A 22284-nucleotide genomic window follows, 5' to 3' on the forward strand; every position below is an offset into this window, starting at 1 on the left:
TTTCAGGAACACCTGCAAGTAAACTCCTATTGCCCCTTTGCTCACATTTGTCCAACATTACTAAAGTGGAGAGTGATAGTGTTTTGCATTCCTGTTCTTAAGAAAGGAAGATTTCTAGAGCAGATTAGGTAAATCAAAGGAAGGAGGCGGAGGAGAGACACTTCCTACTGATTTGAAATAATAGGTTGTAGGATTCTAACCTCAGACAGCAGCCCAGTATAACCTTTGCCAAAAAACAATGTGACAGTTTGCAGCTGGAAAAGAAGTCTTTGTGGGAAAAACCAGGAAGTAGGAGGAAGGATAGACTATTTACATGTTACGTCGACAGAAGACAAACACTGAGAACCTGGCTAGTGTGTGTTACCTGCTCACGGGGCCCAAAAGAGGAAGTGAACCTGCAATGTGTCCAGTAAGAAGAAAAGATAAGTGCTCAGTAGGTACAGACAATCCTTTCCTTAATTGTGTTTCCAGATAGTAAACACTCTTGGTTACGAGTTCTGATGATAGTGCCCTAACCATGCATGGTTCTAGAGTATGCCACCAAAGTGAAGACAATAGGAGTTAAGAAGGAGAAATATTGGTTTAATTTGCCAGGCACGGGCAGGATTATATAATTATAGGAAAGAGAACTGGACAGATTGCTTTTCTCAGTTGCAATTTCCTTCTCTATCCATTTCCCACAAGTGGAGAAGTCATGCCTTCAATGTAAAGAGCCTACTGGGGGAGATCATGGGTAGGAACCAGGCTAGTCACTTGTGATTGGTTTTAAGCACATGATTCTAATGTATGCTAATAATATTCAGAATAATTTCTAAAAGTCTAAAGGACAGTATTATTACTCTTTAACACCTTTCCATTTGTATTTTCAAAGCAATTCTGTCATCATTGTAAATCTCTGCTTGATTTGTTCTCAAGATTCCCATGTTTCTGCCACAACCTTTCAGTTGCACTTTGAGAAACGCATCCAGCATCTGGTTTCATGAGACTCAACCTGACTCCACCCACAATCTTCTCCCAACTCTTGATACTGTCACACCGGACTGTTTATTGGTGCTGGAGTGACATAGTAATTAGAATATATGCAAGAGATATTGACTAAAATTACTGACTTAAATCAGGGCCTTCCAAAGCACCTAGCCTAAGCTTATAATAAAGCTCATGCACAGACACTACCTTGGGAGATGGCGGCTACAGTGTAAATGACTTTTACTGAAAGAAAATAAAATTACACTGTGAGTCTTCAAAAGAGTGATAGTGTCCACCAGCTTCTGACTTCCTTGATCAGAAAAGTTTCATTCATGCACCATCCCACAGAACTAGTGTTCTAAGTCACCTGCTTCAGGAAACAGCACTTTGGGGACACTAGGCACGAAGCAAAGCCATTGGACGTAGTGATTACTTTACAGTAACTGACACCAACAAAAAGTTGTGTGCTGAGTTCAAGTGTCAGAGCAAGGTGAAGTCCCAGCTCAGGACGGACATCCAGAAGCTCTGGTAGCTTTGTGCCAACAGTGGCTGAGCTCCCTGGAGGCAGATCCTGTAAGACCAGGAGCATGGAAACAGAAGAGGTGTGCACAGGCACCGATTCTTACCAAACCTTGGGTGGAAACTCGTCATTTCCTACCTTACTTTCTTTTCTCCCCTTTCCAGAAAAAAAAAGCAAAAAAACAAACAACAACAACAAAAAAAAAAAACTGCATTGACTAATTTCATTATACTTGGGAGGTTATGGTGAACGAAGAAGCCAGGTCTATTTAAAGTTAAACTTCCCCAGAGAGGATGTGAGGACACCGCTCTTCCTATTGCCTTTCTTTCCTCACTTCCCCATGCTTCCGGCTCACCCATCTGCGGTGGGATGCTAAACTGCCTAAAAAATGGGCAAAGCAAGCAGGCAGAGTTTGTTTGGTGAGATTCCACAGACAAGAGAAAGCATAGAAAGCAAACCATCCAAGAGCTCATCCCAGGGCGAGGGCACCACCATTTTTTCTTTGCGTTTGGAAAAATGTATCTGTGAAGTTATTTTTCTGAGCATTAAAGAAAATATAACCTGCATGTATAATCTCGACTACATTATATGGGTCTGTGAATATATTTATTGAGCTCTGAAATTTGTTAATTCAGTACTCCAGGACTTTTGTAGTCTTTCCAATGCAAAGTCCACACATGTTCAGCACTTGCCTTCAAATACTCTATAAATATAGAATTCTGAAAAGGGAATAGCAAAGAAAAAAGAAAAAAAAACCAAGAACCTGTCATGATCCATGGTCGAACTAACAGATCCAATGACACTGTTATTATCAATGGTGCTTTCCTGACAGCAACAGAAACGTTCAATACGGGGTAAGTGAAGATGAAAAGAAAGGAGCTGTCTGAAAGAATGTCACCATGATGTCTAAAGCAAATTTTCCTGCTGCCAGTGAAATCTGTTTTAGGGCATAATATGTCTGATCCTGTTTCTGGATTGGAACACCAAACTAGCTCCCATGGGAAGGTGTTCTTGGCATATGCTCGCAGGATGTCTCTTCAGCACTGTGGACTTGCTGTTAGGTTTAATGGCTCACCTCCCCACCATGCTGAGGTAATGAAAGTGTTGTAAAGCCCCTTCAGAACTCAAAAGTAGTTCATTTGCGAGGCAGGTGATAAATTTCATTCAGCCTGACAGAAATGTAATTACACTTTCTTCATGAAAACACCAGGGATACCATTACCGAGATCTCTCAAAGCCCAAGGCTTGCAGACCTCCCACAGCTGGAAGGTCAAGGACTAAGAACAAGTTTTTCATCATTTAAATAGATGGGAAGCCTCCTTAGCATAACCAGATTAAATTGGATTGGAGAAAATTGGTCCAGGACTTTGGGAAAGGTAACCACTCTTCAAGAAAAAGTCCCCTCAGTTTGGTCCCGTTAACATCTCACAGAAGATTTCAAAAAAGAGCAAAAGGAAGCATTTGGGGTTTTGCTTTTTATAGACCCAACTATCGTCTTAGCAAGAAGGAAGTACGTTGTTGGATATCTGGCCAGGTAGTTGAAGGTGAAGTCCCACAGAGGGACAGATTTGAGATGGTCTCACAGGGCCACAAGAGTCAGTTCACAGTGACTCGGTTAGAAAGAGAGAATTGAAGTGCAGACTTCTGCTGGAATCCACTAGGCAGTCCTTCTTTGTCCTGTCCTTTGTCTGCAACAAAGCTGTCCCTTACAACATGGAAGTTTCTGTATCCCCTGGAGCTGGAAATCATCTCAAATTCCAGGGGCTTATGCCAGGCAGCAGCACAACTCTGGACCCCAACTCCACAGCTCATGAGAAGTGAGGCAGGCTAGGAATCTGGAGAAGGATCCAGAAAACCAGAGTCTGTATTCCCTGGACTTGCTTCCCAATAAATCAGGATTTTCACTGTCCCTTGCTCTAAGATAGAGGGAATTCGTACAAATCCTGGGGCCACCAAGAACCAGCCCGGGCCTACTATATTTCCTAGACTGATTCTAGGCTGCCATACCGTACAACCATTCACCTCGAATTCTTAGTTACAAATTCCTAACTGTAAATTAGCTCCTGAGCTATGCTGGAATGATGTTGCTCATTTGATCTTGAGACCTATTGATTTCCTCACTTTGAAAAATATTTCACTAGTCAGGGGCCAGCAGAAGGCCTAAGGGGGTGACCTGAAATTTCAGTCAACAGAACCCTATAGCAATTCCTGTCCACCATATCATTCATTTACATCTTCAGAAGTAACTTGGGGGAGTCATAAAATTAGACCTAGAAATCAAGTATGCAATCTAAAAGGTATCTTTAATACTGATCCTAATTCACCTAAGTTTGATTGCAAGGATTTATAATGCCATGGTCTAACAGGGTTACATTTTTGAACGGGCACAAATGCCTTAGCAATGCTGCTAGTGCCTTGGGAGGGTCCGGATTGCTGCTAGCTCTGCCGTGTGGTGTGCTCTCATTTCTCCTGCATGACTGCCTGGTCTTTTGCTTTATTTGGGTTTTTATTTGTTTGTTTGTTTGTTTGTTCGTTCGTTTGAATTAGACTTTTGTGGAATATTTTTGCATGCCATTATTTGGATTTATTTTATAATTTAGACATTGTCTTCTCCCTGTACATGTTTTTCTTTTTTTATTATTTTGTTTTGTTTTTACTAGGCGACCCCCTCCTGCAGTTCCAGGCCGACCTTCCTAAGCCCATCCCCCTACCCCATCATTCAGTCACTTGTCTCCTTTTGTTTCCAACAACGTTGTCTACCCATGGTGTTTAAGGTCTTTTGTTTGCACTATGTCATATGTACATAAAACGTTTATTTTTGATCTGTGTCTTTAATTAAAAAATAAAGTTTATTCTATATAAAAAATTACATGTGTTCATTTCTTTTCCTGTAGAAAAATGACCCAAATTAAAATAATTCATTTAAGTTAATACTAAGTAAGGTGAAAATGTGTTATTTAGCTTTTTTCTTTAAGAAGGGGAAATAGATTTTGTGGCAGACTTGGGGCAGGTGGGATGGAAACAGGAGGGATCAGGTGGAGTCGGAAGGATGTCAGGAAAGAGTACTGGGAGAAACGACTGGAACTGGGGGGCATCTGAGGCGCGATACAGAGACCCAGTGCATTGGAAACTCCCTGGAATCTACAGGAGTGGACTTAGTGAAGCTTCCTAGCAATGGGGGATTCGGAGCCCAAACTGGTCATCTTCTCTACCCAGGCAAGGCTCCTAGCAGTGGAACTAGGACATCAGCCCAACCACAAAGCCTTCACACTGCAATCTGTCCTGCCTATAAGATGTGCTAGAGCAATGGTGGCACAGAACTTGCAGGAGTGTCCAATCCATGACTGGTACAACTTGTGGCCGAAGCCATGAGAAGGAACCCACATCTGACACTGCCTGGATGGCCAGGAACTAGAGCCAGGTCAGCCCAGAGACCCAGGATAGAACCAAACATGACAAAATGTCAGTAAAGATTCCTAATGATGGTCTGTTATACTCATAGATTGGTGCCTAACTCAACAGTCATCAGAGAGGCCTCACCCAGCAGCTGATGAAAGCAGATGCTGAGACCCACAGCCAAACATTAGGCAGAACTTGGGGAACAGAAGTACAGAAGACAGGGAGGAAGGATTATAGGAACCAGAGGGTTTGAGGAGAGGACACCATTAGATCACAGCCCAAGGAATCAACTAAGGAGGGCTCATAGGGACTCACAGAGACTGAAACCACAATCATGGAGCCTGGATGAGTCTAAGCTACATCTTCTACATATACCTTATGGTTGTGTAGCTTAGTGTTCTTGAGGTGCTCTTAATGATTGGGGGGGGGGGATTTCTAGACTCTTTTGCCTCCTACTGCGTTGTCTCATTCAGGGTTTGTGTCCAGTTTTATGGTATCTTATTAGGCCAAACTTGGTGGCTATCCCTGAGAAGGGCTGCTCTTTTTGTTAGGAACTGATCGGGGGAGAAGGGAGACAGGGTAAGAGACCAGGAGGAGGGGAGGGAAGGGAAACTTTGAAAAAATAAAAGTAAAAAGGAAATAAGAGTTTTTTGAGATGGTTTCACGTAGCCAAGACTGGTCTTGAACTCCTGATCCTATCTCCACTCACCCAATGCTTAGGTTAGCAGCATGTACCACCACACACAGCTCCTGAAAATGTATAGTTTGATATAGTAAAGAGCTGAATGGGAAAGGTTTACATTATCAGACCACTGTGATTTAAGGTGTTATTTGGCAGAGGATGGTGGTGTATTGAGCAATAAGTTAATGAATAGAAATTCCTTTCAACTCAATACCAAAAAAAAGGCAAAAAGAATGAACATCTAGGAGCCTAGAAAAGACACAGAACCCTCAATCCTTTTGCTATGCCTCCAGAAATCATATCAGTAGTTATTACTGCACCAAAATGTTTTACTATTATTTTCCTGAAGCTATTATAGAAGAATTAAAAAAACATGTATTATTATATGTTGTGGAATGTACATTCATTTATACTGTGAAATATTGATTTAATGAGGCAAAATGTGTTGCATTCTTTTATGTTGCATTTGTTTAACTCTGTGAAGCTGTGTTACTTTGCCTGCCTAACACACCTGATTGGACTAATAAAGAACTGAATGGCCAATAGCAAGGCAGAGAGGGATAGGTGGGGCTGTGAGGCAGAGAAAATAAATAAAAGAAGAAAAAGAGAAGAGAGGAGAGTGAGACAAGGAGAGGAGGATGCTGGGGGCCAGTAACCCAGTCACACAGCCAGATGCAGAATAAGAAGAAAAGAAAAGATATACAGAAATAGAGAAAGGTAGAAATCCCAGAGGTAAAAGGTAGATGGGATAATTTCAGTTAAGAAAATCTGGCTAGAAATAAGCCAAGCTAAGGCCAGGCATTCATAAGTAAGAATAATTCTCTGTGAATTTATTTGGAAGCTAGGTGGCAGCGCACAAAGGGTCAAAGACCAAAGAGTAAAAACAATCAGCTACAATTACAGAAGAAACTGCACAGCTGAAACAATAAGCTCACAAAATGTATTTGACAAATTATATCACTTAAAATTCACGTGCAATAAAGCATGGGAATGTTGCCACCTCAGCAACTTTCTTTCGGATGTCAGCAAAATGCCAAAGAAACAGGGTAAAGAGAAGTTTGAGTGATGAGGAAGCTTTTTAACGCATCAGCTCTTAAATAATACCAATACTGAAATTTTAGGCTTTGAATTTTGTTTTACTATCCCCCAAATTTATACAAATAGAATGCTTACTTTGGGGGTAGTGTAATACATTATGCCGACTGTTTGGCAGCTTTGCCAAAAGATTTTTAATTTAATTTGTGATTTTCTGTTTTGAAGATGCACGTGAGCTGAATTTGAATTGAAAATCAGCTAGCACTTCTCAGATGAGAACTCTTCTGAAAACGCATTTCACTATTTAAAATAGAATACTACGCATCAAGAGAAAATCCCTCTCTGGGACTCTGTGTTCCACTTACTTCACTAGAATCCCACTTACATTTGACCTGGAGGAGTCCTGACCAAGGAAGGCAAGAGGAAGATTTGGGCAGAACCTCCTTATTCTAAAAGAAGACACCCTCATTAAAAACCATTTCCTTTCGATCATTGAAACCATTTCAATCATTTTTTAAGTATTAAAGTCTCCATTCAAAAATGCAAGCCAGCTTCTCGATTTCAAGTTGCATATCCTATGTCACCTCTGTTTTTATAATATCCAAGGTTCAGTGATGAACATGGTTACAGGCAACAAAGTTCAAAGACTCTAAAGCAAGTCATTCCGCTGGTTCTCCTGTGCCCCAGGGCAGCTGAGCTGATGGGACATGATGCACACTAGACAGGCTTTGCCTTAACCTCAGTCCTCATGTAATAGTGTTTTTATGTTTACGTGTGTATGTGTGTATCCTCACACATGTTGTACAAGTATGCATCTGTTTATGAACTCCAGAGGCCAGAGGATATCCCAGTATTCTGACCTATCAATATCTACCTTACTCCTTTGAGTCAGGGTTTCTCACTGAACTTTACCAGCAAGGCCCCAGCACCCCCTGCCTCTGCTCTACACAGCACTAGGGTTACATGCAAACATGTGGCCACACTTGGCTTTTTACATGGGTGCTGAGCTATAACCTCATGCCCTCAAGTTACTGCAGCAAATACTGTTATACACTGAGCCATCTTTCCAGCCCCTTGCTTTAAATCAGCTTTAAAGAATTAAAGCTTCAAAGCTTTAAAGAATGCTTTAAATCAGCATTCTTACTAGACAGATCTGTACACCAACAGACAAAATATTCCCTGATTATTTTATACCTCTTTGCCAGACAAAGTGAGGCTATTAGTGCAAGGGCTCTCCTCCCGTTGATTTTGTTTTTTCAAACACTTGGTATTTTTTCACTTTGTCTAAAACCTAAATACAGATTTGCTGTTACCCTACTACTTCACAATTTGGATATTTACAATTTGAATTGACCCAATGACCCAGGTAAAAAGTAAAACTCCAGATATACCAGAATGGAATGGCCTTAGTCTCCTGAACTGAATGAAACTGTGCTCTCTCTCATTTTATAAACAGAAGCAGCAAGAGGGAATCTTGGGGAAAAGGAGAAAAACATGGAATAAAAGTAAGAGCTGAGAGGATGCACTGGCGTGTGTGTACTGTACACAGTTCTCACATCTTTCATAATGTACTCTTCCTCAACCGTCCACTAGCTCTCCGTCTCCACCTCCACCTGCATCCACCATGTGTGACAGAGTAGAAAAGATACTACAGTCTTCAAGATTGATCACAACTCAGGATGGGCAAGAGGAGTTAGGGCTTCCTTTTAAAGCTAATCCTTGTATCCACTCCTTTCTTTATGCACCAGATGTCTTTGGGATTCACAAAAATGTCTTAGTCAGCAGGAGCACCAGAGAAGTAACAGAATCAAAACAGCTTTAAAATAGCCAAATCAGCAGTTATCACATATTGTTATGATAAAAGGTTTGGTCATCTTTCTAAGGAAAACCATTAATGATTCCAGTGCTGATGCTCTTGAGATCTTGAGAGCATTAATTCACTTGCTCCAACCATGACCTAATGTTCCAGAAGGTACCAATTGTGACCTCTGACAAAGAGACAACGGAATTCATGCCAGCCAATCAAAACCCAAACTTTTCATTCCTAATAGAATATATGCTGCAAGATTCTCAGTCATTCAAGTGTTGGAGAGGAAAGGGGGCACCCTGTTATTGAAATTATGAAAGAGTCCCCCGCCTGCTTTGGCGCCTAACCAAGAGGTACTGCAGCAGCCTCCTCTCGCCAGCACAGAGAGGCAATTGTTCTGCGGTCCACAGCTCAACAAACTGAGAACACCCAGGATGGAAAAAAGAGAGCTAAAGGTAGGAAATATTAAAATATCCAATAGTTCTAGTAGAGTTTCACCACTAAATAATCTTATGTCAACCTCAGGGACCATACATACAATTGAGGAAAAGATTTCAGAACAAGTGTGGGAATCCATTGCTCTGGGCCTGAGTTGAGGCAAAATAGTGTTGAACTATGCTAAGGATACACTTTTTCAACTAACTCGTTAACCTTTGCCCCAATCTTCATCTTCCAATGTGGAGACCAAGAGGCAAAGAAGGGACCGGCAACAGCATGCGTCTATCTCTCCGTGTCATGTGCCACTAGCCCCTCAGCTCCTACTCCTCACCACCTTCTAATAAGGCCGTTAGATTATGAATCTATCAAGGAACTGACCTATTGATTAGCTCAAAGAAGGAGCCAATGACTTCTTCAAATCCCACTGACATCCAGACACTGAATCCTCACATGAGCCTGTGGGGACACTTCACATTCAAACCATAGCAAAGACAAGAAAGCACTGCTGTTCGTGTACAGGCAAGGACATTTTAATGAGCATGCTAGATTTCAAGGTTCCTTATCTCATGGCTTGAAAAAAAAAACACATTGTGCTTGCCAACATGTATTTCATAACTCGGCAAGTAAGTATGATACAGTTTACTGAATTCTTTCATCCAGCTTCCTGAGAGTCTCAGGCAAACTTGTCTAGCTATAAATCTACTTATTTAAAAATGAAACACACATAAAAGTTAAGATGACTCCAAACAGGCTGGGGGAGATGCTGTGCAAACATGATGACCACACTTCACATCCTCACAACTCATGTGCGGAAATCCTGCCGTGCCAGCGCTGAGGAAGCAGAAGCAGGATTAGCCCTGGACTTGCCAGCAACTCAGTCTACCCAGCTTGTGAGCTCTAGGACAGTGGAAGATCTGCCTTCAGTGAAGGTGAGAGGAACTGAGAAAGATACCCAGTTTTGACCTTTGGCCCCTGAGTGAACACACAGCACATACACACACACCTACTAGGATGGCTAAAACCAAAACCAATTTTGTACTCTTCATATTCTAACTACAGCCTGTATCTGTGTAAGTCACATTGAACTTGGACCATTGCCCCATGAAACGCCACCCCCCCGATTTGAAGGGCACAGCCAGCTGCCTCCACGTTATAGAACACACCTGTTGTTTTCATCGCTGCTGTTGCTTAAGACTGCAAGCCACGATTACATTTCAATTTTGTCAACGCCTTAAGATCAAATGCTAAGACAATCAACAGGTGACAGGCTACTGGGGAGTAAGGACTACACACTACCACTTCCACATTGTTTTTAATTCAATTTCATGGTACTTTATATCAGATCCAATTTTCAGCCTGTTAACAACTTCAATGGAACTCATGACTATGTTAATCATGAACAAATGCAACAAGGTTTTCATCTGTCCCAGAAGGTAAGGACGGTCACCATGAAGACAAGGGGGAGGCGGGGCTCAGGGGTCTTCCCACGCACATTCTAGAAAGGACCATTTTGGACTGCCATACACTCCTGAAAGCTGGTCTTCTGGGCTCTTCAGCACTGTGATCTCTTCTCCTGATTCTCGCCTGAATGAACACTGTAGAAAGAACAGAACAAGTTCGAGCCAAGAAATAGTTTCTTCTGTCTGCCTTTTTCTCTTTTAAACACAAAAAGTATTCTCAGCTATGTACACAAAGGCTGCCCTGGGCCTTAAGGATCTGTTTATTTGGTAATTTTAAAAGAGTGGGAGGCCCACAGAGTTCTCACTTACCGGAGTCCAAATGTGACTTGGGCCCAGCACGAGGCCACAGGCCATCCCGGGGTGGTGAGCAGCTCGCCAGCAAGCTTGGGAAAGCAGAAGCAGCTTTTAAGTAGCCCCAAGGGACGATGTCTTTTTCAGCACTGAGGAAATCAGTACCAGTGTGGCAAAGCAAACCTCAGGGCAGACAACTTCAGGCTGCTCCTGGATGCCCTGGGAAGCAAAATACCACCTGATTTTTCCAAGACCCCTCCTTTCTTACCTCTCCATTGCAGGATGAGAGAGAGGAACTAGGCCTGAGAGGCTGTGCATATGTGAGGCCATTGGGAAACAGCTGCTTCGCAGCTCTAACTTTTGGCAATCCTCCTGTTTCACACACAAACACACCCGGGAGGGAAGTGGCACTCTCATTTGTTTGGTAACCGCAGCTGTTTCCCAAGGTACACCAACATTGATGGCACTGGGACCTGAGGACTACGAGCAGCCGAAGCATTGGCCTGGCCTAAGCAGACCCCGGCAGACCTTCTTGAGGGTTCTGTTGTGCCCCCATTTGCCTGTGCCCTCCCAGAGCAGGCAGGAATGTCTTACCTCAGGGCCCCATGGGCCTTGCAAGGTTCTTCACCTTGGCTCCCAGCTAAGCTGTTCCCTTGCCAGAATCAGTTTCTAGAACCTTCAAAACACACTGCCTGCTGTTGAGTTTTTCATAGTTCTTAGGAAGTCTTTGTGATTATCCCCAAAGGGCTCTAGTCAAAATACATATCACCCAGAAAATGAGCCCATGAATCCTGTTAGTGAACCATCATAACACCACCCTATCCTGAGAACAAACCTTCTTCAAGATAAAGAGATGGGCCCCAAAGTCCAGCTCTACCCTAACACTCTTAGCACACTATCCGCCTTGAACTCGCTGATAATTGTATCATTTGCCTTTACCCCAGTTGTCATCAGCCATTTCAGAACCCCTCAACACGTGGGTCCACCCTTCACTGTAACCTCTATATGCTTCGACACAGTCCTTAGCCCCTGCTCCCTGGAACCTCAAGCTTCTTGAAGTTGTTGCACTGTGCCCAAATGCTTAACTCCCTGCCCAGACAATAAAATCCACGGTATATGCAGTCTGCTCTCTGGGGCATGCCATTTGATTCTTCTACCAATCTAAATATACAAATATAAACAACACTCTGCCTACCCTGGTTTGTGCCACCCAAGGGAACATGACCTGGAAAACATAAACATATATGTAAAATGGGAAGAAGGTTTATTTTCAATTCATCAGCACCATACACGAAGGAGACGTCTTGTTCTACTGCTATGGTTAAACGCCATGGCCAAGCCAGCTTGTAAAAAACTAGCTAACTGGAGGCTGGCTTATGGTTTCAGAGGGCTAGTCCACGGTCATCGTGGAGGGGAGCATGTGACAAGCTGGCAGGTAGTCTCTGGAGCGCTAGCGGAAGGATTCACAGGCAGGAGGCAAGCAGAAGAGGGGAAGATAGACTGGGCATAGAGTGAGCTTTTGAAAGCCCCACCCCTTGACACACCCCCTCCAACATGGGTGTACTTCCTCATCCTTCCTAAACAGTCCATCAACAGGGACGAAACATTCAAATATGTGAGCCTATGGGGGCTATGCTCATTCAAACCACTGCAGAAGCACTAAATCTTACCGGATAACCAGGGTAATCTGCTCTCCCCAAACCCTCAGCTGACCCCAGTGCACCCCGCTCCTGCAATCCGTCTCACTCTCATTCTCACCATCCATTCTCTCGAGAAAAGAATTTCCTCACCTCATCTTCTGCTCCTCCACATCTGTGTCCTGCACCCTACCTTCCATCTCGGAACCACAGCGCAACTCTCTTTCCATCTGTCCTTCCGCTTGCCAGTTAGATCCCATCTCCTCTTGCCCCACCTACTCAGGACCACTACTCCAGTAACTCCTCCCCCTCCCAAGTCGCCGCACCTCACAGCACTTTGAGGTTTTATTAACCTCTCCCTCCTTTTCTATACTAGTCCTTGGCTGGTCTTGGAAGCTTTACTGCTACAATTTCTCTGTTCTCAAACCCACTCCAAGTAAGTTGTTAATTCAGCCACCAAAGCCCTATTCTTTTCAAGGACATGACCTGGTCCCATATGGTATGATCTTTTTTGTTTGGTTGGTTTTTTTGTTTTGTTTTGTTTTGTTGTTGTTATTGTTTTGGTTTTTTTGAGACAGGGTTTCTCTGTAGCTTTGGAGCCTGTCCTGGAACTAGCTCTTGTAGACCAGGCTGGCCTTGAACTCACAGTAATCTACCTGACTCTGCCTCCCAAGTGCCGAGATTAAAGGCATACGCCACCACTGCCTGGCATGATCTTAGTCCTTGGATTCCGACTGACCACAGTTGGTCACCCTTTACTACTGTGGTCACCTTTTGCCCTTGATTTCTAGGACCCAACCCTCTTCATTGTGCTTTTGCCTCCATGGCTTTGCCATCATTCACCTTCTCGCAACACACATTGCCTTCTGTTTATACCCATTATATGTCTCCTCCTGCTAAACTGTTGTAAGTTGAGGATCTTTAAGTATTTTAATTTATAGATCTACCCAAGACACATATAAAAATACTTGTCATATAGTAATTACATGAAAAGTATTTGTTGACTGAATCAATTCCCAGGACAAATATCATAAATTGCCAATGGTATAAAGTGCATAGAGATAGCCTTGGTAGTCGTTAAATGTCTTATTAATGTTGGAGGGGGGATATAGGGTACAGGGGATGATGAGTGATTTAAAGCCTGTTAGTTAGCCTTTAGCCCTTGCGGCAACTCAACTGCCTGAAATGCAGAGCATGGGCCTAACCTATCAACATAGCCTTAGACAATTTCCTGCTACACACTTTGATTCTTGATCGCCTAACTTATAAAATGGAAATAATCTCTGTCACAGGACTGTCACATTTATTTATGAGAATAAAATAATGTATACACACAGTGCATAGCACAGCGTCCGGAACACAGCACACTGTGGTGTGCTCTCAGATGTAGGGATTATTATTAATCAAGACCCCGTTTACTATTTGCCTCCTGAGTTTATGGGGGCCTCAGACCTATTTCATGATTCACAAGTCAGTAAGAATTCCAAGCCACAATCGCTACTGCAAGAGGTATAACTAACTTCCACAAGAGGGCACTGTGCCCCAGGCCTACGTCACTGAATCCCCGGGAACTGAAATGCTACATAATTGTGTAGCTGATGCCCTCTGCCGACTTGTTTATTTTTTCTTGTCCTTGGGCCTTTTTTGGCGTGGAAGTTGTAAATGATAGCCTTGTGTGCATCCTCATGTATGCTCAGCATGAACCTTTAAAGCCAGAGCTGCCCCCAAAATTTTCTGACAAGTTCACAGCCCATAGATTTTCAAACAGCACAACACTGACACAAACCTGCTTCTCACAGGGAGTCATCATGTTGCCGCACACATACACGCGTCTTCTAGCTCCCTGCTTGGCATAAATTGGCTACAGCACAGCACAAAATTAGTAGGCTTATTTATTGATTTTTTTTTAACTCCCCTGCAGTTCTATTCTTCCTTGATCCTCTCCACCCCAATTTCAATGCCTGACACCTGTGTTACTTAGTTTTCCATGACTGGGGGGAAAAAATCCCTGTGGTGGTCAAACTGAAGGAGAAAGGAATTCCCTTGACTAGATTTCAGAGGGTGCAGCCAATGGCTGTGGAGTAGCAGCACGCCACGGGAGGGAGCCCAGGGAGGAACAAAGCTGCTTATCTTGAGTTACTTGGAAGCAGAGAGGGTCAAGTCCAACATGCCTTCAAAGGCATACTCTTAGAGACTCCACCTCCTTCCATGCCTTTAGTCCCTGAAGGATCTAGCACTCCCGGTGGAATCATGCACTTAGCACATGAGCCTTTGACAGACAGATAAGATCGAAACTATAGCAGCTCCTTTTGAACACGGTAGGCAAAAGGGCCTCCTTCTCCTCCTCCTCCTCCTCCTCCTCCTCCTCCTCCTCCTCCTTCTCTTTCCTTTCCTTGCTCTCACTTGCACGGCCCCTCTCTAGTCTTCCTTGTACCTTACAACAAATGACAAGGAGCAGTGCTCAGAGAGAGGAGCAAAATGGCAGAAAAGGAAGCTGGTGGCTTTTGATATAAACAAGTATTCAACACTTGAGATAAAATTATAATACTACTGAACTCCTTCCCCTGTTGTGTCCCCCTGAATACAATATTTACCTTAGAAATCTGAATCTTTAATATATGGCCTCACCCTTTCAGTGTGGCTTGAGTTGCTGCTGGCTGGAGAGCTGGGTTAAGGGATGCAGAGTGTTCCCAACAACGGCCATATTAGGGCAGATGGATCGTTCTCTAGGCATGAATTCCCATCAGTCACAGGCAATGGGCATGCCACAGGTTAGTCTTGCCATCCCAATAGCAACAGATAAGGGCTCAGGATTTCTCAGGATTAAAAAGTAAACAGAGCTTGACATTTTGTTTCATTCTCCTTAATCCGTTTTAGAATTCATTCATAATGCTGTTCTATGATATTTTCTTGGAGAAAATTCAGAAATTTGGTAAAATTGTATTTTCATTTGACCCAAATTTATACTGAGGCAACTTTAGTGTTTTCACAGTGAACAAATTCCTATTTGCTTTTACTCTCTGACACTTTTTCCAGAGTTTGAGGACTGCTTGTTAATTTCTCTACTAGTGAACTATATAGCCCTACCCTGAATGACGCTAGAGGCCATGGTCACACCTCCTTTGAGTATTCCTCCTGGGATGAGTTCTAGTGGCTAACCCATTTTCAGAAGGCTGCCTCCCGTCCTTTGATTTTCATCATTTCTGTTACTTAATTTGTTATTCTGTCACCTGTTTCTAATTCCACTACTGCCCACTTGTGGCGCAACTAAACTGTAAAAACCGGTTTCAAAACAAAAAGCATGTGGTTCTATTTGTCTCAATATCCATCCTAGAGCATGCTTAGGATTCTGAGCCAGTATGCTCGGGGCGCAGCACACGGCGCTCATCCTCAGTCTGGATATGGCTTCTCAGGAACCCCAAATGTAGCCTATCCCATTGTTATTATCTGCCCCATGCCCGGGGTTCATGGCAGTTAATAGACACACCAGTCTGCTCATGCTAGAGTATCTGCACCTCTCCTGCCTTCTTACCTCTGCTTCCTCTCTACATGAAATTAGTAAATTTCCTTTAAAAAAAAAAATCACCAGATCCACTCATTCCCACACCCATTGTCATACTCTCCATCCAGACCCCCTCTTTTCTCCAGTATTGCCACAAAGGCTCTCCATGCTCAGACTCTCTAGTCCAGCCTCCAAACTCCTGCCAGTCTTTAGACTTCATTTGCATACGCGGTTTCCTAATACTTATATATAGTATCTTAGCCTACCTCTTTTGGAAAGTCCCTGAATTTGCCACTGAGTACAGGATACTGCAATACAAAGTATGCTCTCTGTTGACCGTACTCCCTGCCATTTACAATTCATTCTATCCTGTGCTTCTGTCCACCACCAGAATGCATTAGGTCCCTTTGGAACACACAGTACTACCCACCCTGGATTCTGCTTGTGGGACTGTAATAGTTGGGGTTTCTTTTGCTGTGAAACAACAGCATGACCATGGCAACTCTTATAAGGAAAACATTTAATTGAGGGGACTTGCTTATAGTTTCAGAGGTTCAGTCCATTTTATCACCATGGTAGGGAGCATGGCGGCATGCAGGCAGACGTAGTACTGGAGTAGCTAAGAGTCCTACACTTGTATGCATGCAACAGGAAGTCAACTGAGACACTGGGTGGTATCCTAATCAAAGGAAACCCCAAAGATCGTCCCCACAGTGACACACTTCTTCCAAAAAAAGCCATATGCACTCCAACAAAGCTATACTACCTAATAGTGACACTCCCTATAAGATTGAGTGCCAGTTCCATTCAAACTACCACAGGTACCACTTCTTCCTACAGCTCCATTAGTACACAGTCTCTGCTGCACCTTCTCCCTGAAATTCAAGTGCACCCCAAACTCTCCATCCCCCATCACCTCCACACTGACTTTCTAGGACCACAAATATGAGTAACATGGAGTACTGGGTGGGTCCAAATCAAAGTCACAAAAAAGAGCTGGAAACAACAGCAAACATATTCATTCGCCCCACTATTCTTCAAAGTGGTTCAGTCTTTGGAAGTGTTCTGTTCAAGGCCATGAGTTCCCTAAAGCTGACAACTGGAAACCTATTCAGATAAGACAACATATTAAAACCTGAAACACATCGCAGCCTTCATAGTTCTTTGCTACATCCACCTACCATCAGTTGATGTGGACTATGGAACAATTTGGGCCACGGTCAAGGCACAAAATGCATAGTCCATTACAGTGGATGGATGCTTTGGGGCTGGCTCCACGCGGCATTTTCTGCCTCCTTTTTTACTTCATCACCAAGGACCCCTAAGTTTCAGAAAACAGTGTAAATGATCTTGGGGGACAATCGCTCACTTTTGTTTTATCATGAAACAATCCTCACCAACCACAGCAAACATCAGAAAAAGAATGGGATGGTAGCTGCAGACATTAGTTCAAAATCTTTACAAGACATTTGGGAAAAATCAGAAAACCATAGAGCATCACTTCACAGCATGCTACTCTCTCACTTTCTAAGCTGAAATGACTTAAGCAGAGGACAGTACGTGCGCTCTCACAGATGGAGCCAGCCACTCCGGAAAGAACCTGATTCACTTTGTGCCACAGCCCTCTTCAAATTTCCCTAAATTCCGATTATCATGACACACCCAGTGTCTCTTATCCAATGTGCTTAGAACCAAAATATTTTGGACTTTTCTTTCCTAGGATTTTGAATTTTTTATGTAAAAGGATAGCTTGAGAGTGGAACCTATCCAAATAAATAATTCACTTATTTTATGTACACCTTATATACAGTATGAAGACAATTTTATATTCCTTAAAATATTTGGGCATGACAATTTCATGCACCACATAGAATGTACGGAATGTGGAATTTTTCACAGGGTATAACACTGATGCTCAAAACCTTTACGATTTTGGAACATTTTTGGTTTCAGAATTTTGCATTTGAGATATTCAGCACTAGTACCGTGCATCCTGCTGGGCATTCTTCAAGGCAATTCACACACAGCTTATCTAATTGCCACAATTCTTAAAAGATGAAAACTGAGAACTGAACAATTGGCTAACTCAAGACTTCACAGCTTGCCCCATCTTTAGACAAACCAGATTGCGGGCTACAGAGCCCAAGTGACTGTATCAACAAGCTGAACCATTCATTCTTCCCGACTTTCTTTCCTCCTCCAGATGTCTGTAACTCTAAATCCCTATCACGTTCTCACCTTTGTGCCTTGGCTAACAGATGTGGCATCAAGTGTAGTCATGTTTTGTGTAAATGTGCTTGTAACCTGGATTAAATTTGAGTCAGCTTACAAAGCTCATTCCATAATACAAAGCATATTCACAGCTATTGTAGTATTCTTTTTTTTCCCAGAAATTCCACAGGCAAGAAGCCCAGATTGAGTAGAAGCAATCACTTTGGGAGCAGTAGCAGCTGCCCTCCTGGACACAGTTGCTTGCTCCATCACTTCCAGTTCTTGCTGACATCACTTATCTGCTCACAAGGGCTTTCTCCAGGCATCCTCCAAGAGTAACTGTCACCTCTTGTTGCCGTACTGTTTCAGATGAACTCTCTCCAGCTTCTCAATGTCTCTAACATTGTGTTTCTGTGACGCATAACTCTCCTTGCCTGGCTTTCTGTATGATCCACTAAGAACTAAAACGACTTCTGTGGTATTGGACAACTGGAGACCACCATCCTGGACTCTCATATTTGGGCTCTAGACATATAAAAGTGTCCCTTAGTATATAGAAAAAGGCTAGGTAACTGATTACACACACCTCCTACTCTTTATACCACTTGTTGTCTGTCTTATGCTTTCAGAAAAACCATGAGACAGGGCCAATGTGCTGGCTCAGATGGTAAAGACATTTGCTGTCAAGGCCTGAGTTGAATGCCTAAGACATGCATACTAGAAAGAGAACACACACACACGCACACACACACACATACACACACACACACTGACACACATACTCTCTCTCTCATATACACATAAATACAGGTATTTTTTTAATATGAGACAATTCAATGAGTGTTACTTTTTTAATAAGCAGAACCCACATTACATCATTTGTTACAAGGAATAAAGAGGGACAGTAATTCATGATGGCACCAGAAAGCTTTTTCAGTCACAAAATAACTGAAAGACAAACACCTTCACTAAGCCCTTGGTTAAAAAATGCTTTCTTTTGACCTCTGTTATACTACCCAGAACAGCCCTCTGCTTCAAGAGTGGAACTCTGCCTTTAAATGTTATACTGATTAGGTTCTAAGTCTTTATCAGTATCAGCTTTAATACTGCAATGAAGGTCCCCAGCTTAGCTAAGGAACCTAGACAAGTCTTCTTTAATTTCAGCCTCATCCCATGGCCCATGAATATTTTCCTTAAAAAGCTGCAGGCGGATGAGGTAGTAAGGGCAAAGACATGAAATGGAAATCAGTAGAAGGGCAAAGAGTATGGCTCCCACACCACTAATGGACAAAAGACCCCCAAAAGCTGAAAATGCAAAAAGCAGGGTGACCCCAACATAGCTTCGTGGGGTATATGCCTTCAGTTTCTTCTGTAACATGGGCCACAGTGCAAAAATCTGGATGGCAAATGTCACCATAATGAAGGCATGCAGTGACCGGGGGAGACGTGAAGCTAGGCAAACAGAAGCAAAGATGGCCATGTTCAAGGACAGTGTGCTGGATACAATCGCGGCATTGGCACCGTAATCAAAGAAGATGAGATGGCCTAACAGCATAAAAACGGACATGGCGTAGATGGTGTCAGTACTGACGGACTCCGTCAGGGTCTTCAGCACGGGTGAAAAACCGTAAGTGAAAGTAATGAAGACCAAAGTACTCTTCAGGTCAGCCCACCGGGTCCTCCCACTCTTCTTCCGTCCATCGCCTCCATCGATGAGATCAAATAAAATATACCCAAGCAGTGAAGACGCCAGCCCAGTCCCAAAGAGCCACTGGGGGGCCAGAAGACCCTCATCCATGTACCACCAGATCACCACAAAAACACAGACACTGCAGAGCTGCTGGACCACCACACTGGACTCAAACACCACAGCCCAGTACTGGTATTTCCGGGCGTAGATGTTTTTCCGGAGTTCTTCCAGAAATCTTTGGTCGACATAATTATCAGGGAAGGGCTGCCGCTCATATAAAACCTTCTGCCACTTGACTTCTTTGGTGTCCATGACATGCTGAGCACACATTATCTCATCCTTTCCCTGAGTCCAGGCCAGTTCAATCTCCCTCAGAGAAATCCAAGTGATTCTCGTTCTCGACAAAGCTGCAAATTAAGACCTCTCTGGAAATGCCATGCTTGATACCCTACAGACGCTTCTTTCTTGCTTACAAAGGCTGCAATTCAGGCTAGGCCTGCAATAGATGGGTTTGTTCTGTGAGGCAGGACAACACAGCTGAATTCCTAGAAAAAGAGAGATCTGTGATACATGAAGGCCCGAAAAGGTCATGGTAGGACTCCGTTACAATCAAAACAACTCAGTCTACTGAAAACCTAAATCAATTGTGCACAGTGACCTAGTTTGAGGCATTAAAATCACACCTCAAATTTTAGATATAATCTTAACAATTGATATCTGCATGACATCACTGACTCAGAATGCTAAATTTGGCATTTAACCGTCACAACCTTACAAGTTAGTATCGATCCCACTTTACCTAGTAAAACATCTGAGTTTCACATTGGTTGGGTATTTTTGTCCCAGGGTAACAAAGTGGAGCCAGAATTCCAACAGAAGTCTAATATCAAAGTTTGGGCTTCTCGTTATCTTTCTCTAATACAGTCTTAACTCTGGCATTCATACACCTAAGCTATGTACTATTTTTGCAAGATTGTATTTGCAAGTTATGCAAATACACAGGGACAGAATCCAAAGCTGTTACCAGGTTCCCAAAGGCATCGGAGTAAGTTATTGGTCTCATGACAACAATAATCTGCACAATACAGAAGGGTATGATATCTACAGTTTTAGCCCAAACCAGGAACTCAGACCTCCCTTGTTCATTAGCTGAGCTTACCGTCCTTCAGCGTTATAGCATCTTACTTAACTGAAACAGCAAAACTCTAGTATGGGATGAATAACCATTCCATTTTCAGAAAGGGAAAACTCAAAAGAGTCAGAAACATGAAAGTCATTCAGCAAATGAGAAAGAAAAAAGAAACCTCCTGCCGGACCGTCTTTAATCCATTGAGACCAGAATAAAATTTTGCTTCAAAACCCAGCCACCCTGGAATCTGCCCTCACGCACAGAAACTTCTGGGTTTCAGAGGTCCGTGTCACCAGATGGGGAATGGTCCAGTCTTGTGCTGCCACTTACCCAGCCGGCCTGCCCCGCCCGCCGCCGCCCCTCTCCCAGCCTCGGCTCGGCGGGACCGGTCCGACGTGAAAGATGCCGGAACCCACCTGCACCGAGCTCCTAGGAGTGCACGACTGAGAAGGGCAACCACCCAGCGATTTCTACATCCGGGGCGCGGGGTTGGAGGGTACTTCTGTGGAAGAGCACTTCCGGGTGGACAGGGTTCCACCGCCCGAGCGTCCGGCACGGAGACGCTGCTGCCCTCTACTGGCTGCTCGTCTTCCGGCGATCTGCTCAAAGTGGAGTTCCCTGAGCCTGGGAAGCGCCTTGGGGGCTCCAAGGGAGGAGAATGCAGGGATAGATTCTGGACTGGGGAAGAGGAATAACAACCGCAGTTGTTGAACTTGTGTTATTGTCAGGCCTCAGCTAAGGACTGTCCATGCATTCAAACCTTTCTTCAGGTATAGGTGCCAGCCCAGGCTCCTGGAGCTATGGCAGATACTTCAGTAACTACACAGAGAAAATATATCTCAGATCTCATGGCGCTTTCTCAGCATTGATCGTCACAGAGACGATGTGATCATAAGTTTATATTTGTCCAGAGTCAAGCAGCTAGATATTGATTGCAACTAGATCAAATACCCAAATGTGGATGATTCCAAGGCTCGATTCTTTACTAGATCTTGTCAAATAAAAAAGGGAAAGGGTAGAGTGCCTGGGATCTGAAAACATGGCTAGAAGATCAGGACGAGAGACTGCTGGAAATATTACAAGAATTTATGAATAGGTGTAAGTACAAAGAGCTGAAAATATATAGAACACAGGATATAGTGGACATAAAAGTCAGAAAGCATGAACCCATTATTAACTGTGTTGCTTTGAGGAAGTAGCACTATTTTCACTTTGAACTCTTTGTTTGTAAACCAGAGAAGGCACGTATTTGTTCTTGGTCACTTACGGGGTGGTGCAAAGACTCGGGTGTAAAAATGCCTTGTCGAGTGTTGATTGCTATGTAGTTGCTAGTTGCTATTAGCTCACTTTGATTATCATTGTGTCAGCACTAATCAAGTGTTATAACTGCTTTAATATTTTATTTTTAATTATATCTACACATGCGTCTGTGCATAGGTATGTGCTCCTGAAAGCAGATGCCTGTGGAGGCCATAGAAAGGTTCTAGGTCCCCTGCAGCTATAGTTACAGGCAGTTG

The 22284-nt window shown here is 43.3% G+C and overlaps 3 protein-coding genes and 1 long non-coding RNA gene across 9 annotated transcripts in view; 2 read left to right on the forward strand and 2 right to left on the reverse strand.

The window, feature by feature from the left end:
- Dnm3 (dynamin 3) overlaps positions 1–4311 on the forward strand; it is a 471600-nt gene extending 467289 nt beyond the window's left edge. The window contains exon 21 of the mRNA XM_087906356.1: positions 4147–4311. Coding sequence (XP_087762482.1) covers positions 4147–4183 — 37 coding nt within the window. The 3' untranslated portion in view covers positions 4184–4311. The remainder of the gene's footprint in view (positions 1–4146) is intronic.
- Positions 4312–8669: 4358 nt separating this feature from the next.
- Positions 8670–22284, forward strand: part of C5H1orf105 (chromosome 5 C1orf105 homolog) — a 42187-nt gene continuing 28572 nt past the window's right edge. For both annotated transcript variants that reach the window (XM_048421239.3, XM_048421240.3), the window contains exon 1: positions 8670–8864. In XM_048421239.3, the coding sequence (XP_048277196.1) occupies positions 8844–8864 (21 nt within the window). In that variant the 5' untranslated portion in view covers positions 8670–8843. The remainder of the gene's footprint in view (positions 8865–22284) is intronic.
- On the reverse strand, positions 9323–10972 carry LOC146894928 (uncharacterized). The gene is made up of 3 exons (XR_015737805.1): positions 10867–10972; positions 10617–10690; positions 9323–10442 (listed from the first exon to the last, which is right to left on the reverse strand). It is a non-coding gene; the product is annotated as an uncharacterized LOC146894928 (long non-coding RNA).
- Positions 18786–21327, reverse strand: Pigc (phosphatidylinositol glycan anchor biosynthesis class C). Of its 5 annotated transcripts, none has more exons than XM_048421234.3 (2): positions 21184–21327; positions 18786–20183 (listed from the first exon to the last, which is right to left on the reverse strand). In XM_048421234.3, exon 2 carries the CDS (start codon positions 19966–19968, stop codon positions 19075–19077), a length of 894 nt encoding a protein of 297 aa, XP_048277191.1. In that variant the 5' UTR covers positions 19969–20183; positions 21184–21327; the 3' UTR covers positions 18786–19074. The 5 variants fall into 5 exon arrangements, with proteins under 5 accessions (XP_048277191.1, XP_048277192.1, XP_048277193.1 ...); XM_048421235.3 differs by having other exon boundaries at positions 21098–21245; XM_048421236.3 differs by lacking the exon at positions 21184–21327 and adding an exon at positions 21029–21145.

This window comes from Myodes glareolus, chromosome 5 (assembly GCF_982192425.1).
Source record: "Myodes glareolus chromosome 5, mMyoGla1.1, whole genome shotgun sequence".
NCBI lineage: Eukaryota > Metazoa > Chordata > Mammalia > Rodentia > Cricetidae > Myodes > Myodes glareolus.

Bases quoted from the DNA above. Each gene is read 5' to 3' on its own strand.
- Pigc (XM_048421234.3), bottom strand. From the start codon at position 19,968: ATGTGTGCTCAGCATGTCATGGACACCAAAGAAGTCAAGTGGCAGAAG.